Source organism: Amblyraja radiata, chromosome 19, assembly GCF_010909765.2.
Source record: "Amblyraja radiata isolate CabotCenter1 chromosome 19, sAmbRad1.1.pri, whole genome shotgun sequence".
In the NCBI taxonomy this organism is placed as follows: Eukaryota; Metazoa; Chordata; class Chondrichthyes; order Rajiformes; family Rajidae; genus Amblyraja; species Amblyraja radiata.
In genome coordinates this window covers 33,139,030-33,154,215 of record NC_045974.1, presented here as the reverse complement: position 1 = coordinate 33,154,215, position 15,186 = coordinate 33,139,030, and the positions used below count along the sequence as shown (strand labels likewise).

The window sequence follows — 15,186 nt, the reverse complement described above, 5'->3', positions numbered from 1 at the left end:
TTTACAGAGATGAAATATTCTACTTCCGGTTTTTTTAGTTAGTAAACTTCATTTAGGAGCTCTGGGGATTTTAGAAAAGGAATGTCCCATTTTAAATTATTATGTTTTATAAATGGACACTTTGACAAATACATTACAGTAGCCATATTGTCTTGTTAACTGACAGGACATGGGTGCTGTCTGTACAGAGTTTGTATGTTTTCCCCATGACCGAGTGGGTTTTCTCCGAGATCTGCTGTTTCCTCCCACACTCCAAAGACTTACAGGTATGTAGATGATTTGGCTTGGTGTATATGTAAATTGTCCCTAGTGTGTGTAGGAGAGTTTTAGGTGTGGGGATCACTGGTCGGTGAGGACTTGGTGGGCCGAAGGGCCTGTTTCCGTGCTGTATCTCTAAACTAAACTAAAGTAAAATAAGAAAAATGCAAATTAACTGATGTAATAGCTAACACCAATTGAATAAACGGAATTATGACTATCATAATTTTTTGCCAAATAAAGCCAACTTATGATGTTCTGGAGAAATACGATAAATTACACTTGAAAATAAAATTATTCCAGGAGAAAAACATTAAAGAACCTGAATATAGCGTTATTATTTTTGGCACAAAATATGCAAGACCCAAAGCAATTTGAAGGATGTTCGCTCTAATAATGCCAAAAGCTTTTTATTATAAAGACATTTGATTTAAAGACAAAATCATCTCTGCCAAATTATCACTGGAATGCTGAACAGGCCTATTTTATAATCAAAACACAAAGTGTTGGCGTAATTCAGCAGGTCAGGCCGCATCTGTGGAGAGAATGAATAGGTCATAAGTGAAAGGAACAGAATTAGGCCATTTGGCCCATACTCATACCTTCTCCCTTTAACCCCCGACACCCATACTAATTAAGAATCTAGCTTTGTCTGACAGTAAATTATCCATTGACTTGCCCTCCACAGCCTTATGTGGCAAATAATTCCATAGATTCATCACCCTCTGACCAAATAAATTTCTCCTCATCTCCTTCCTAACGAAAAGCTTTTCACTGTACCTCGGTACACGTGACAATAAACTAAACTAAACTACAGGAACATCCTTTAATTCTGTGGCAATGACCTCTAATCCTAGACTCTCCCACTAGTGGAGACATTCTCTCCACATCCACTCTATTGCCTTTGGATAGGCAATAATTTGGCACAGGACCATTCTTAAGACCTCAATAACCAATAGATTTGTTCTTTTCATTACTTCACTGAATCATTTCTAAATACAATCTACTACTTCCTGCAGGCCACCTTGGATGAAGATTGGACAAGACTAGATTGTCAGATTTCTGCCCAAACTCTCCCACTCACAAATTCTGACCTGCAACCAAAGGTAATGTACTGCTTTATGGAAACTATTTCCATTGTTGTTTTAACTGGTCCTCGATTAAATGTGGCATTGGGGCATAAATCAAGACATATAAAAGCATAAAAAGCAAGTCATTTAGAATGTGCTGACATCCATCACCAGCAACACATGGAATTTATCTTATGTCTTCCAAAGGCTTTAATTAATTGGCTTATTATTTGTTTTTCAGTCCTATACTGGGCAATGGGTTTCAAGTGATGCACGACAGCTGTACATTTGGCACAGAATTAGAACACAATGAATACAAAAATGTGTTTTGATTAGCAAACATAGAAGTAACGTTTCAGATTGCACTGGAGGACAATTTGAAAAATTGTAAAGATGAAAACACTGCAGCACAGTCTCATATTAAACAGTATTTCTATCATCTAGTTGGATGAATGAAATACCAATAGCACCCAAGAAGCTGGACATCATTCAGGACAAAGCAGTCAACCTTATTAGCACCCAGGCATTCTAAACATTAATTCCCTCCATCATCAGTGCATTGTGGCTGTAGTGTGCCACCCGTTAAATCAATGACAATTACTTCGCTAGGCTAGTCCAACAGCATGTCCTAAACCTATGTCCTTAACTAACATAAAGACTGCAGCTGCATGGGAATATTTTTATTTAAAGGTTTGTTCGTAGTCACAAGCCATTTTGCCATGTAAATATATTGCCAGTCCATTGTTATTGAATCTAAATCGTGGTACTCCAAACCTAACAACAGTGGAAGCTTCTTCAACAGAAGGACTGCAACAATTCACTACTTCTTCCCTGAGCACAATTAGAAACTAGTCATAAATGCTTTAAACATGCTGGGAATGCCCACGTGAATTAAAAGAACACTTCAGCACTTTATTTGATCTGAAAGCATTTATAAACATGCTTCTAATAGTGTTCCAAAATGAACCAAAATGTGTTATATTTTGGTAAAACAAATATAAATGTAGAAGCATATTACTGTGGTTGTCAGAAACCTGAATCAACAATAAACACGAAGGAAATAGTAAATGGGAGAAGTATTTACAGAGAGTAGAACAGTGAAAAAATTTCAGGTGTATGATTTATCATCAGAACTAAGAAAACAACTTTAAATAGGTTTTAAGACACAGAGAATTGGGGAGGAAAGGAAAGAACAATATGACGGTTCGAGTTAGGGTAGACTAAATGAGAGATGAAGTGATAAAAAAAGGAATCTCCTACAAGGCAGCCAGATCATTGGAACAATGACAAAGGGAGGATTGATGTAGAGAGATGTAGAATCATAACCAAAAGAAAATAGTGTTGATACTGTAAATTTGAAATGAAAACAGAAAATGGTGGAACTACTTACTTCCAACAATACCTGATTAATGTAATACTGCACTCTACAAATGGGACCCTTGAGCTTAGAGTCAACTCTCTATTTAATTCCATGTCTTGCTCTCAATCTGATCTTTACCCTTGACTATCTTTTTTATCCCAATGAAGTTTAATATATGCTTGTAAAATGGCACCTCATCTTCCAACTAGACACGTTATATCCTTTAAGACTCAACAAGGAGTTCAACATTTTCATATAATAGGCATTCCAAGTACTTTCTATTTCAGGTTTTGAGAATCTTCAACATTTTCCTTAAATAATTTCAACTAATAATTCAATATGCCCCATTGACACCCCCTTAAAGCTGGTCTATTTATTGACCCATCCACCACCATTCATTTTCATCTTGTTTATCATTTCTGCCATCAAGAAAGACAAGGTCAGCAGGAGCATGGAACACCATCACTAGGTCCCCATCAAATCACACATCATCCTTACCTGGAAATATATCACCTTGCAGGATCTAAATTTCAGAAATCCTTAAGGGTACCATGGAAGCAGTAGTTCAAGAATGTTACACCACCACTTTCTAAAGGGCAGTTGGAGAAGGACAATAATGCTGGCCACTAGTCATCTGCAATCGTATCCAATAATATGGATGAAAAGAACCATTTTCTTCTGCCTTCTAATCTATCATCTTCACTCTCCTTCCCTCCCCCTGCTTCTTTTAACCTGTTTATTGCTAACAAATCAGGTTAAAAAATATGTTTAACCTGATTTTGTCGAAGAATGCCTTTACAGTGCAGTGCATCATTAATTTTTATTATCAAGTTGGTGTTTCTGTATCTTCCAGGCTCTTACTCATTATGCTCCTGATTCATTTGCCTTATCAAGGCAACCTCAACTGGCATGGCAAGAAGGTGATATCAATACTGTTGAAAAATATCAATATCCATCCTCTGTTCAACTGTGTTCGCCCAGGTATAAAATGACTGAATATCTCACAGAGGTTTATTTGTAAAGTTACAATATGTGTTCATATTCATCCGTCAAGTGGAGATACTTGAAATCCAAAGCATATAATAAATTATTTGCTTATCTTCATTATGGTATTTGATACATGAGGCAGTAACTCAAAATCAAGTCCATGTATTGTATCTATATGCTTTGTAGGTGACTGCTTAACTGTATGATTAATGTTTGACAAAACATTGCAGCAAACATTGAATAATTGAATCAAGCTGCTCGTGATGTTAAATAATACTTCTTTTGTGTATTTTCTGTGATTTTCGCAATGGCATTTATTTAATTATTACTTTTTGTGGATAAATTTCAAAACTCGGTCATTAATCGTGAAGGCAATCAATCACTAAGACCTTCTCCCTCCCCTTGCCCACCACGTAAGTTCACAACTTACTCAGGATTCAAACAACATTGGAAATAAATTGAACTTTATTCCGATAGGCTGCATCTCTGTTTCTAATTGAAACTTATTTCTATTTGCCTCATATTTTAAGGTGCGTGTCTGTTGAGCATTTAGGGTCATTTAGGAAAGGTCTTTGATAAGGTTTTAGGCTAACACTGATTGGCTGTAATCAGGTGAGCTACATTCAGGTGAGCATGGTGGTAGAGTTATTGCCTTACAGTGCTTGCAGCGCTGGAGACTCGGGTTCGCTCCCGACTGCGGGTGCTGTCTATACAGAGTTTGTACATTCTCCCCGTGCCCACGTCGGTTTTCTCTGAGATCTTCGATTTCCCCCCACACTCCAAAGACTTACAGGTTTGTAGGTTAATTGGCTTGGTAAATGTAAAAAGTTGTCCCTAGTGTGTGAAGGATAGTGTAAGTGTGCGGGGATTGCTGGTCGACATGGACCTGGTGGGCCAAAGGGCCTGTTTCCTCGCTGTATCTCGAAACTAAACTAGACTAAACTAAAAAGGTTGCCTTGTTAGTTGCACACATCTTTCGGGCTGATATAGATTAGATCAAAATTGCCACCCCACCCTCCTCTTCTCCTCCCCCTCTCCCACCCCCTCCCCCTCTCCCCCCTCCTCCTCCCCCTCCTCTTTGCCTCCCCCGCCTCCCCTTTCCCTCCCCCCTGCCCCTCTCCTTCACCCTTCATCCCCCTTCCCCTCCCTCCCCTTTCCCTCCCCTCTCCCTCCCCCTCCCCACCTCTTCTCCTCCCCCCTCTCCTTCCCCACCTCCCCAACTACCCCTCCCCTCCCCCTCCCCCTTCCCCTCCCCCGCCTCCTCCCTCCGCTCCCCCTTCCCATTCCCCTCCCCCCTCCTTCCCCTCCCTCCTCCCCCTCCCTCCTCCCCTCCCTCCTTCCCCTCCCTCCCTCCCCCCCTTCACCTCCCCCTCCCCCCTCTTCCCCTCCCCAGATACATCCCAGTAAGATCAACTTAATTCATGTCCACCAAGAAACTTAAAAGAACAGTCTCAAAAATGTGTCTTCAGACTGTTAAAGTTGAACTTTGATATTGAAACTAAATTAACTGATGTCAAGGCAACGCCCAAGATTTAAGAGTGTTGTTACTCAGGATTCAAACAACATTGGAAATAAATTGAACTTTAGGCTGCATCTCTGTTTCTAATTGAAACTTATTTCTATTTGCCTCATATTTTAAGGTGCGTGTCTGTTGAGCATTTAGGGTCATTTAGAGACCCAACAATGGAAAGGTCTTTGATTGTTGTTTGTTCACACAGCAGAACAGTGTCAGCATTCTCTGAAACTACATCATGTGGTAAACAAAGCTTCATGTCCGAGAAAGAAGAAAAAATCTCTTTGGAATGGTAAGCCCAATTTATGGTGTTTGATTAATAGAATAGAATAGAATAGAATAGAATAGAATAGAATAGAATAACTTATATTCTATTAATAAAATCTATTCTATTAATAGAATTGAATAGAATAAATGAAACGTGGAATGGTATACCATATTTGTCCATAAAATAATCTCATTAAAACTCCCAATTTTGTTTTTTATTACTCCATCAATTAAAAAGAAATATTTGTTCAGTTACTTAAAGGTTTTGATTTGGGTTTTTTAAATAATTTTTAATGACAAAATATTTCTTATGGTTTACACTACCGAATACTGTACATTAAAAGCGGAGGTAACATGTAGAAAAATACCATTGTTTCTTCATAATTTCTAAAATCATCTTTTTTTGCATGCATTTTGTAGTTTTTAAATGTTGTTGATGTTGTCACTTGACTTCCCTGCAGTTTTGGTATGATTTTTTTCATAATTACTTTCAAGTCATATGTTTATTTGACAGATTATCTTAAACTGTTTGCTTCTTGTTGTTGCTACTAATAGGGGCTTTAAGGATGTTCACACTGCACAGCTAATGCTTAAACGAGCTCAAAAAATGAAGTCCAAGAAAGCAGAGGCGAGAAAACTGCAGGGTATGTTTGCATTTCCCTCTGCCACTTGACAGCCATCCAGCAAGGCAGTCTGGAGGGCAAAGAGTTGTGCTCAATTAATGTACTCTTTCTTGATAAAATTGTTCACACTTTCATTTACCTTTAGTATAAGAGCCTTAACTCATATGTAAGGAAGCTTATTGTTTTGAGTTATTCTGCACAGAAATTTGTGTTTGATTAGCTTTGCTATAATCATGCGATTGTGATTTTTTAATGGATGAACGTAAAATGAATGACTGTCATTGTACCCAGTCTGACCGGCTGCCCACACTCGCCACCAACTGCCACCATTCCTGCCTCACCCATGGCTTTCCTGTGGGTACAATTTTGCAGCTCTATGGCAGCCTTCAATCTGGAGCCGATACTGCATGGCCGCCCACTGAAGCAGAATGTCCCAGAATGGTAACTAGGCAGTGAAGACTGAGCCTCTGTCTTGGCTTTTCACAGCTTGCTGCTGTCAATAGCTTCTGAACGATTTTCCAAATGCCTCTAACAGTCAAGGACATTTAACAACAGTTCAAATAAACATAAATCATTTTTTTAAATAGCAAATTTCCTTTAAAGTGCCGCATTGAACATGAAATTAATTAGTAAAATTATGAAGTAAAATTAAAGGAAATTGTCATATCACTAATGCATTAATTTCCATTAATTGAATGGGATCATGCTCCATGAACCCAATAGGCCCAAATGTAAAATGAATCTGGCTCTCTGGATTCAACACAGTGCACCTGATTGCAATTCATATCTGTACAGCAAACACAGGTGCAATGGTCATAGATGACCTGATCCATGAAGAGGATAATGCTGGCATTTCCCCACAGTGCCGGATAAAAGTGAAAAAGGACAATATGCAGATACATAATCCTCATAGGATCACTTGCTCTTCTAAAATTAATGTAATGGCACTTCGAAAGATTTATAATGTGCATTCTGTGCCAATCTTTCTCATCTTTTCCAGATCTTGTTCTGTCTGCATTAATAAGAAATCTGGGCCTTGAAATTTGAATTGGAAAACAAGTGTTAGAAAAGTAATACATGAGAAACTTGATTTGGATTGACCTGGAGCCACACACATCTGAAATTCATATAAAGACACCATGGAATAATTACTGAATAAAGATGTTGCATTTGTGTAAAATCACAGACTGCATTTTCAAGAGTGTTTAGCAGCAACTCACTATAACTGGTACTTATTCAAGTTAAGCCTGTACCTTTTAAAAGGCATGTGCAATACTTGCAGCCATTGCTGGAAGCCACTCCAGTTGTTTTGGAGTGATGAAGCAACACACCTTAATTATCTGACTTCAGGGTAGAAGAGGAGGAAAGTGTGCCTCTACACCTTTGGACACAGGATTGATTTACAATAGAAATGCAGCAAAAGTGGGTACAATTTGCCTGAGATTTAAAGCAAAGAATAAGATCCAAAGGATCTGTTAATGATTTCATTCACATCATCAAGTTTATTGAATACATCAAGAACTCATATCTCCCAAGTTCCTCACGGCACACACAATGATCCAGGTAACACTCATCCATTAGTTATTTGACAACAATGTTAATTTAAACTGATTAATTTAAACACCAACGTTAGTACCTCCACCAATGTAAAGCACTTTGGTCAATGAAAATTGTTTTTTAAATGTGCTATAGAAATAAAAGTGACTTGACTTGACTTAAATCCCTAAACAACATGCATTTGCTCCACAAAACACTCAAACACATTCCTTTAATACTTGTGCATTCATCACAAAGTTCCTACAAATTATCATCTGTTCAACCATTTTAGGTGCATTATTGAGACACTTTGCAACACACTCATGAACATTGCATTCTCATGAATATTGCATAGATGTTATCACCAGGCTGGCAGAATTTGTCACAACATCAGGCTAAGTTGCTGCAAAGGAAGGTACTTGCAATTACAGGCATCAGAGCAATGGTAGCCTGTGGCATGATATTTTATTTTTTCTGATCTTATTGGGTATTTGCTTTCTTGGTGGACCGAGGTATTTTTCCTCCACCTTCTGTTATCAGCCTTCTTAATCCTTCGAGTAGTCAATTCCCTAGCCAAGCATTTTGATATTTTTCTTGAAGGATACCGATTCCTGTTTACTTCATCAGAACTTGAATTTAACTCTCTTCTAAGTTACAAATGTGATATGACTGTCATTAAATCTGCCAATATAGGAAGCAGTCTTATTGCACGGCAAAACAAAGTTTCAATAAGCAGAAGGAAAATTATCCAATCCCTCATTGCTTTTCTCTCTGTAATATTATCCCAATACTGAGCACCATTTTCCCTTCAATTTTCTTCAACTTCCCGTTTGCTGGTAGAATAGCTTAAGGGCCTGTCCCACTTACGCAATTTTTTCAGCGACTGCCGGCACCTGTCATAGTCGCAGCATCTCGCCGAAAATTTACAAAATGTTGAAAATCCACCGGCAATCAGAAAAAGATACGACTCTTTGGGTGACTACTCACGACCATACAGGCGACACCTAATAGACCCAATAGACCCAATAGTCAATAGACCCAAATTTATAATTTATATTAAAATGCGACAGTTGCTTGTTTCAAGTGGACTCTTGACCACGTGGAAAAGTGGAATGAGGCAAGACAAGTGACTGCTGTGTCATTGGTTGAGGACTTTAACTATAATTCTCATTAGTTATCTTATTAGGTTTAAGATAGTTATTGAGTAAGGTAGAACTGTAGCACAAATTAAGGCCCTAAATTGGGGCAAGAACAATTTTGCACACATTATGCAGAACTTGTTAAGGTCGAATGCATGAGACTGATTGCAGATAAAGGAAATTCTAGTATGTGGGAGACATTTCAAGTGTGATAGCAAGAATGTAAGGACAGCATGTTCCTGTTGGGATGAATGGCAAGGCTGATAATTTTAGGGAACCCTGGTTGACGAGAGCTATTAAGATTTTAAAACTACCATTGGACACATAAATGCCAATGGGTAAAAGAGCAGGTTAGAATCTGGGTAACCTGCAGCAAATGCCTAATCTGTTTCCCTGAGGCCTGTCCATCATCTCTATTGTATGGATAATTGCTGCACCAACACCAATGAAAGCAAAATAAGGTTTGATTAGTACCTTATCAATAAGCCTATACAGTCAGTCTCTCCACCATTGAAACACTGTTGTTGCTAGGTGCAATATCTACAAAATGCGCTGCAGATACTCACCTCGGTGACCGTGACAGTACCTCTCAAACTCATGACTATCTTCATGACCTCTACCACTATGAACAAGAGCAGCAAGCACAGAGGATACTACACCTGCACGTTCCCCTTCATGTCTTATGCCATTCTGATTTGTGAATATATTTCAATACCTTCATCATTGCTAGTTCTGAATCCTTGATCTCCCAATCCAGCAACATGGTGAAGCACCTTTTCCAGGACAGCAGCAGTTAAAGAATAGCTCACCAGCATTTTTGCAAGACAAGTTAGAGATGGACAGTAAATACAGCTTGTGCAAGCAATTCTCGATTCTCAATTCTTGTGCATGATACTACAACAAAAGCCAATAGCTTCAGGAAGAAATGATACAAAAATATGGTTTTGGAAAAAGTAACGAGTGTAAGACAAGATAGCAAAACAGTGGAAATATTTTAGATTACCCAGTAGAATTTCAGCATTATATCTCAAGCATAATTTATGTGCCTCAGAAGAATTACTGTCATATTTCATGGAGTATTCAGAAAAGGAAGGGAAAAAAATAGCTGGCAAAGAATTAATTCCATGTCACTCAGTATGCCTTTTGGCTGCCTGCCTATGGGAGCATCCATGGTCATGTCATTGTATTGGCGCCTTTTTGCTTTTTGTAAAAGAAGGGTGGTAAATGTGAAAAAATATTCAAAACCAAAGCTTCAAAACAGAATTCCAGCTTTTGCAAAAATACATTAATAATCTTAACCATCAATTTTATCTCTCTCTCTCCACAGACGCTTCTTTTTTTTCCTGAGTTGTTATATTATTTATTATGATTACATATTCTGTTGTGCTGCAGCAAGATTTCATTGTTCTATCTGGGACAAATGACAATAAAACACTCTTGACTCTTGACCTAATAAACTTTTTTCATTATTTTGTGTTTTACATTTATGGCATCATACCTTTATGTGACTGATCACTGTCAGAATTATACCCCAAAAGTGCAATGTCCACGGTTGATTGATTACATTCAATATGCATCATGTTGATCAGCCTAGCAATCATCCACAATTTTTATATCCAACAAGTCATAACTGGATCCTGGCACCAAAAATGACTGAAGAGGGTTCTCATCAATGTTAGATGCAAACATCCACCATTTGCTGACAAACAGCCACAGTAAGGCCTTCGACCTATGTTTCTTAAGCATTTTATAATCTATTTTACTTGTACCAAAATGTTACTTTGCCTCTCGTATTCTGGAGTCACTCATGGCTCAGTGATACCACCATGGGCTTTGAGGAGGAAGTTTTTTGGTTGAAGTTCTACACTAGGAATATGAGCACTAAACCTAAAATGATACTTTGGTCCATTTTGGTGAAGTATTGAAATCATTGTCCTTCGTTCTGAGGTGCTGCAAATTGTCCAAAATAATGATTCCTATGTATGACCAAATCTTACCATGTTTAGAATGTCTGTCTGAAAGGTAGTCTAGCCCCATGAGAATACAATAAACTTCTCCTGCCTGTACCTCCTTTGAAATTCTTCCATCAAACTCCAATTAAATGTTCAAAAGCCTTGGCTTTGGTATAATCACATATTCCGATCCTTGTGCTTATCTCAGGCTATACAATTTAATATATTTTGCAAAACTCCTTTGTTTTCAATTCTCATATAAAAATCTGGTGAAATCCATCTTTTAGAAACCCTGAAGTTGAGACTGCAGTTAAAGACCACTTGCATGACACTAGAGAAGAGTGCATGAGTAGCTCAGCGGGTTAGGCAGAATCTCAGGTCAACATTACAATCTAAAGAAGGGTCCCGACTGGAAATGTCACCTATCCATGTTCTCCTGAGATGCTGCCATACCTGTTGAACTATAACAGCACTCTGTCTTATTTTGTAAATCATCATCTGCAATTCCATGTCTCTACTTGTGTGAAGCTAATCGCATTTGAGGCTCTTTGTGATTTGCCAAATAGATTTCCAGATTGCAGATCATTATATTTTCCTTAATTTTGTATCTTATGATCAAGAACTTTTTGGTGTTGCCAATTTTGCTTAGATAAAGGAACAGTCAAATGAACAATAAGAGCAATAGCAGCCATCCCAATTGAAAGCTGGCCTATCAAATTAGCAACAAGGTTTACAGGGGAGGAGTCACTTGCATCTTCAAGAGCTTCTCCAGGCAGGGTATTGCTGATGTTTGAGGGCTCCTGTAAGCTCCTGCAACACCATCTGCTGCCTAAAGGAACAGAATAGTGGGAGTGGGATAAGTTATGCTTTGGTCATGCTTTTAAAATCATAGTTGTGCATTTTACCTTCCTTGCCACTGGCTCTTTCTATTCTTTTTGCAAACATTATCCTGATTTGTGTGAGTCTGTGGTGTACAGCTACATCGTTAATATCCTGTTTGCTTTTGCAGGGCAAGTATTTTTATTTTCATAGCTAGACTGCTAAAGTCCTGATCTTTGTCTCAATTAGGTTTTTTTTTCAGACTTCCATTGGTTGGATTATTCATTGTTATTTACGTTGGGTGTTTCAACACCTGCTAATTTTGCATCCCATTAGTGGGAGGAGACACCTCTGTATTTCACACAGAGAGTTGTGAGTATGGAATTCTCTGCCTCAGAGGGCGGTGGAGGCCGGTTCTCTGGATACTTTCAAGAGAGAGCTTTACAGGACTCTTAAAGATAGGGGAGTCAGGGGACATGGGGAGAAGGCAGGAACGGGGTACTGATTGTGGATGATCAGCTATGATCACATTGAATGGCGGTGCTGGCTCAAAGGACCGAATGGCCTACTTTTGCACCTATTGTCTATTGAGACGGGACATAAAGTCAAGTGAATTGTTCATGGAAGAATCAACTAGTCATATTGCAGTTAATCTTGATCTTTTTTCTCCTTTTGCGAATCAGACTGAACTTTTTTTCTGCTCTCCTTATTCTAGACCCGGTAGCTCGATTGGCTTTGTTCAAGAATAAGAAAAATAAATATATTCCCATAAAATCATCAAAGATGATGCACAATGGAGTGAAATATTTTAATGGTAAGTAGAAACAGCAATGTTAAACCCAGCGATTTGAGAGACAGGTTTTGCATTAAGCAATTATATGCATTGATTGATATTGCTATATAATGTCGTCATGTTTATTGTTACATGTGTAAGTATGGAAAATCTTGCTTGCAGTAGCATCAGAGGTATGTAACAGACCATAGATGCAATGTCAACACCAAAGAAAATGCATTTATACCACTTTATCGTTTGCATAAAATTTCATAAAAGTGCTGACATTCGTGAAAATAATGTGAAAACTGTACATGAAAGTTCAATATCATTCATTCTATTTGTTACAAGAATGTATGTAACAAATGAAACAGCGAATTATCTTGGATCATTGATTTTAAGATAAACATTGATTTTAAGCCACTTTATCATGAGAAAGGTATAAGAAGAATCCAATTATACAAAATACAATACGAATCTGGAAACAAATAAAATTAACTTTAAAATTAAGAAATTTATCAGTGTTAACACCAATAGTGAATAACACAGTATTTAAACCATCTGGTATGGATAAAACATATAAACAATGGGAAAAAGTGGGAATTAAAAAGGTAGGTGATTTGTATGAATTGGGAAATGTATTATCATTTCAACAACTAAAATCAAAATTTAAATTGAATAACAATCAATATTTTAAATACCTACAGGTATGTGACTTTATGAAGAAATATATACCAAGATTCCAAAGTATAATTTTAGACCCACTGGAAGAAGTAATGAATATCAATGCGGAGTCAACAAAATTAATATCATGCTTGTATAACAGTATTTTAAATATAGAATTACCATCAACAGAGGCAATTAGAGAAGACTTGGAAAAAGAATTAATGATAAAAATCTCAAAAGAAACATGGGAAAAATATTTGATACATATACATAAATGTTCGATCAATGCTAGACATAACTTAATTCAATTTAAAATATTACATAGATTATATTATTCCAAGACTAGGTTGAATAAATTTTATCCAAATATTTCTCCCATCTGTGATAAATGTCTTTCTCAAAATGCCAATATTACGCACTCATTTGTCTCTTGTTCAAAACTTTATAAATTTTGGTGTGATATATTTGATATATTCTCAAAGCTATTTAAGACAAAAATGGAACCTAACACTGAAATGATTATATTTGGAGTAAGTGGAGATGGGAACAAATTAAATACACACCAAAACTTATTTTTCAATTATGGGTTAATAACAGCAAAAAAACTTATACTTAAATTTTGGAAAAATGCTAATATACCAACATTTAAAATGTGGATCAGTAATATGCTGGACACAGCACATTTGGAAGAAATGAGACTCCTCCTAATAGACAAACAAGACCTATTCTTAAGGAGTTGGTCCCCATTTATTGATTTCTTGGATTCATGTGGTGACATAGTATCATGAAAACCAACAGTTTCAGGTATGGGTGAAAGATGATTTAGAATATTTAAAAAAAAAACATCTCACTGTGGCAATGGAATAATCTCCCTCCTGCTTTCCTTCTTCACTTATTCCTTCTCTTTCACTTTTTCTTTATTGGTTTTTCACCCACGCTCACTAATCTATTCTTCACTTTTCACAACCTCTTTCTCTTCTCTCCTTTCTCACTTCTCTCTTTAAAAAAAAAAAGGGAAGTTGTACAGAGAATGTAATATGTTAACATCGTTTTTGTACTAATGCATTGTACTCACTTCTAATAAATAAAATATATTTTTTTAAATTCTTTTTTTAAATCATGAGAAAGGAAGCATTCATGGAAGATGAACATAGATCGTAGAATCACAGGATCAGACCCTCAGACCCATGATAACTTGCCAACCATAATGCCAATTTAAACAAATCAGTGCCTGCACGTGGCCGATATCCCTTCCTCCTCCACATATTCATTTTTAATATCCTTTCAAAGTACTAATGTGTAACCCTGGAAATGAAAAATATATATTTGTTCCTTTACAATTGAATTACTTCCACAGTTTAAAAGTAATTTTGTGCCAATTATATTTTATAATCTCACAGTAAGTTCACTGATTTTGTAACATCTGTCAGCATAAAGTAACACAATGGACAGTGGACTAGTTAGCATAGAGCACAGAAAAGTACATGGGCCTTTCGGCCCACAATCTCCGTGCCGAACGTGACGTCAAGCCAAACTGATCTCATCTGCCTGTACATGATCAATATACCTCTATTCTGTGCAATCCCATGTGCCTATCTAAAAGCCTCTTATACACCACTATTGTATCTTAACATTCAAGTTTCCATCAGCTTTACCCACAATACATCTTGCACTGAATTAAGCACATTTCATCCCCATATTCATGAACCTCTCCCTGCCTGTCCTTCCATGAGACTTACTTGTCCAAACGTACATTTTCTCATCAATCCTTCCATTTACTGACCTTCTGCTCAGGGGTTCCCACTCCTCTGCCATTCTAGTTTAAATCCTCCCAAGTAACACTAGCAAACCTCCCTGCAAAGTTGTGCAGTGAGTGCAGCTGTTTCATGGTTCCAGCCACCTGGATTTGATTCTGACCTTGGTAGTTCACCCTATGACCATGTGGGTTTCCCTTGAGTGCTTTTGTATATGTTGGTCATTAGGTGAGTTAGCTACTTGAAATGCACCTAGTGTACATCAGTAGTTGTGTTAAAGTGCTCATGTGACAGAGTAGATTACAGGGCAGAGAAAATGGGATTGATGAAATTGTTGAGAGCCAACATAAGATTGATGGCACAAATGGTCTTCTCTTCTGTCATGAGAAAATCCAATAAATGTGAAGCACATTTAGCAATAATCAAACAATAATGGTCTTTAATTCGACCCAAGAAGAGTCATCACTCGT

The 15,186-nt window shown here is 37.4% G+C and overlaps 1 protein-coding gene across 3 annotated transcripts in view; it reads left to right on the top strand.

Moving 5' to 3' along the window:
* Nucleotides 1-15,186, top strand: part of lrriq1 (leucine rich repeats and IQ motif containing 1) — a 164,188-nt gene that overhangs the window by 109,865 nt on the left and 39,137 nt on the right. For 2 of the 3 annotated variants that reach the window (XM_033038198.1, XM_033038197.1), the window contains exons 19-23: nt 1,278-1,364; nt 3,542-3,669; nt 5,394-5,480; nt 6,011-6,099; nt 12,240-12,338. In XM_033038198.1, coding sequence (XP_032894089.1) covers nt 1,278-1,364; nt 3,542-3,669; nt 5,394-5,480; nt 6,011-6,099; nt 12,240-12,338 — 490 coding nt within the window. The remainder of the gene's footprint in view (nt 1-1,277; nt 1,365-3,541; nt 3,670-5,393; nt 5,481-6,010; nt 6,100-12,239; nt 12,339-15,186) is intronic. The other variant, XM_033038199.1, reaches the window with a different exon arrangement.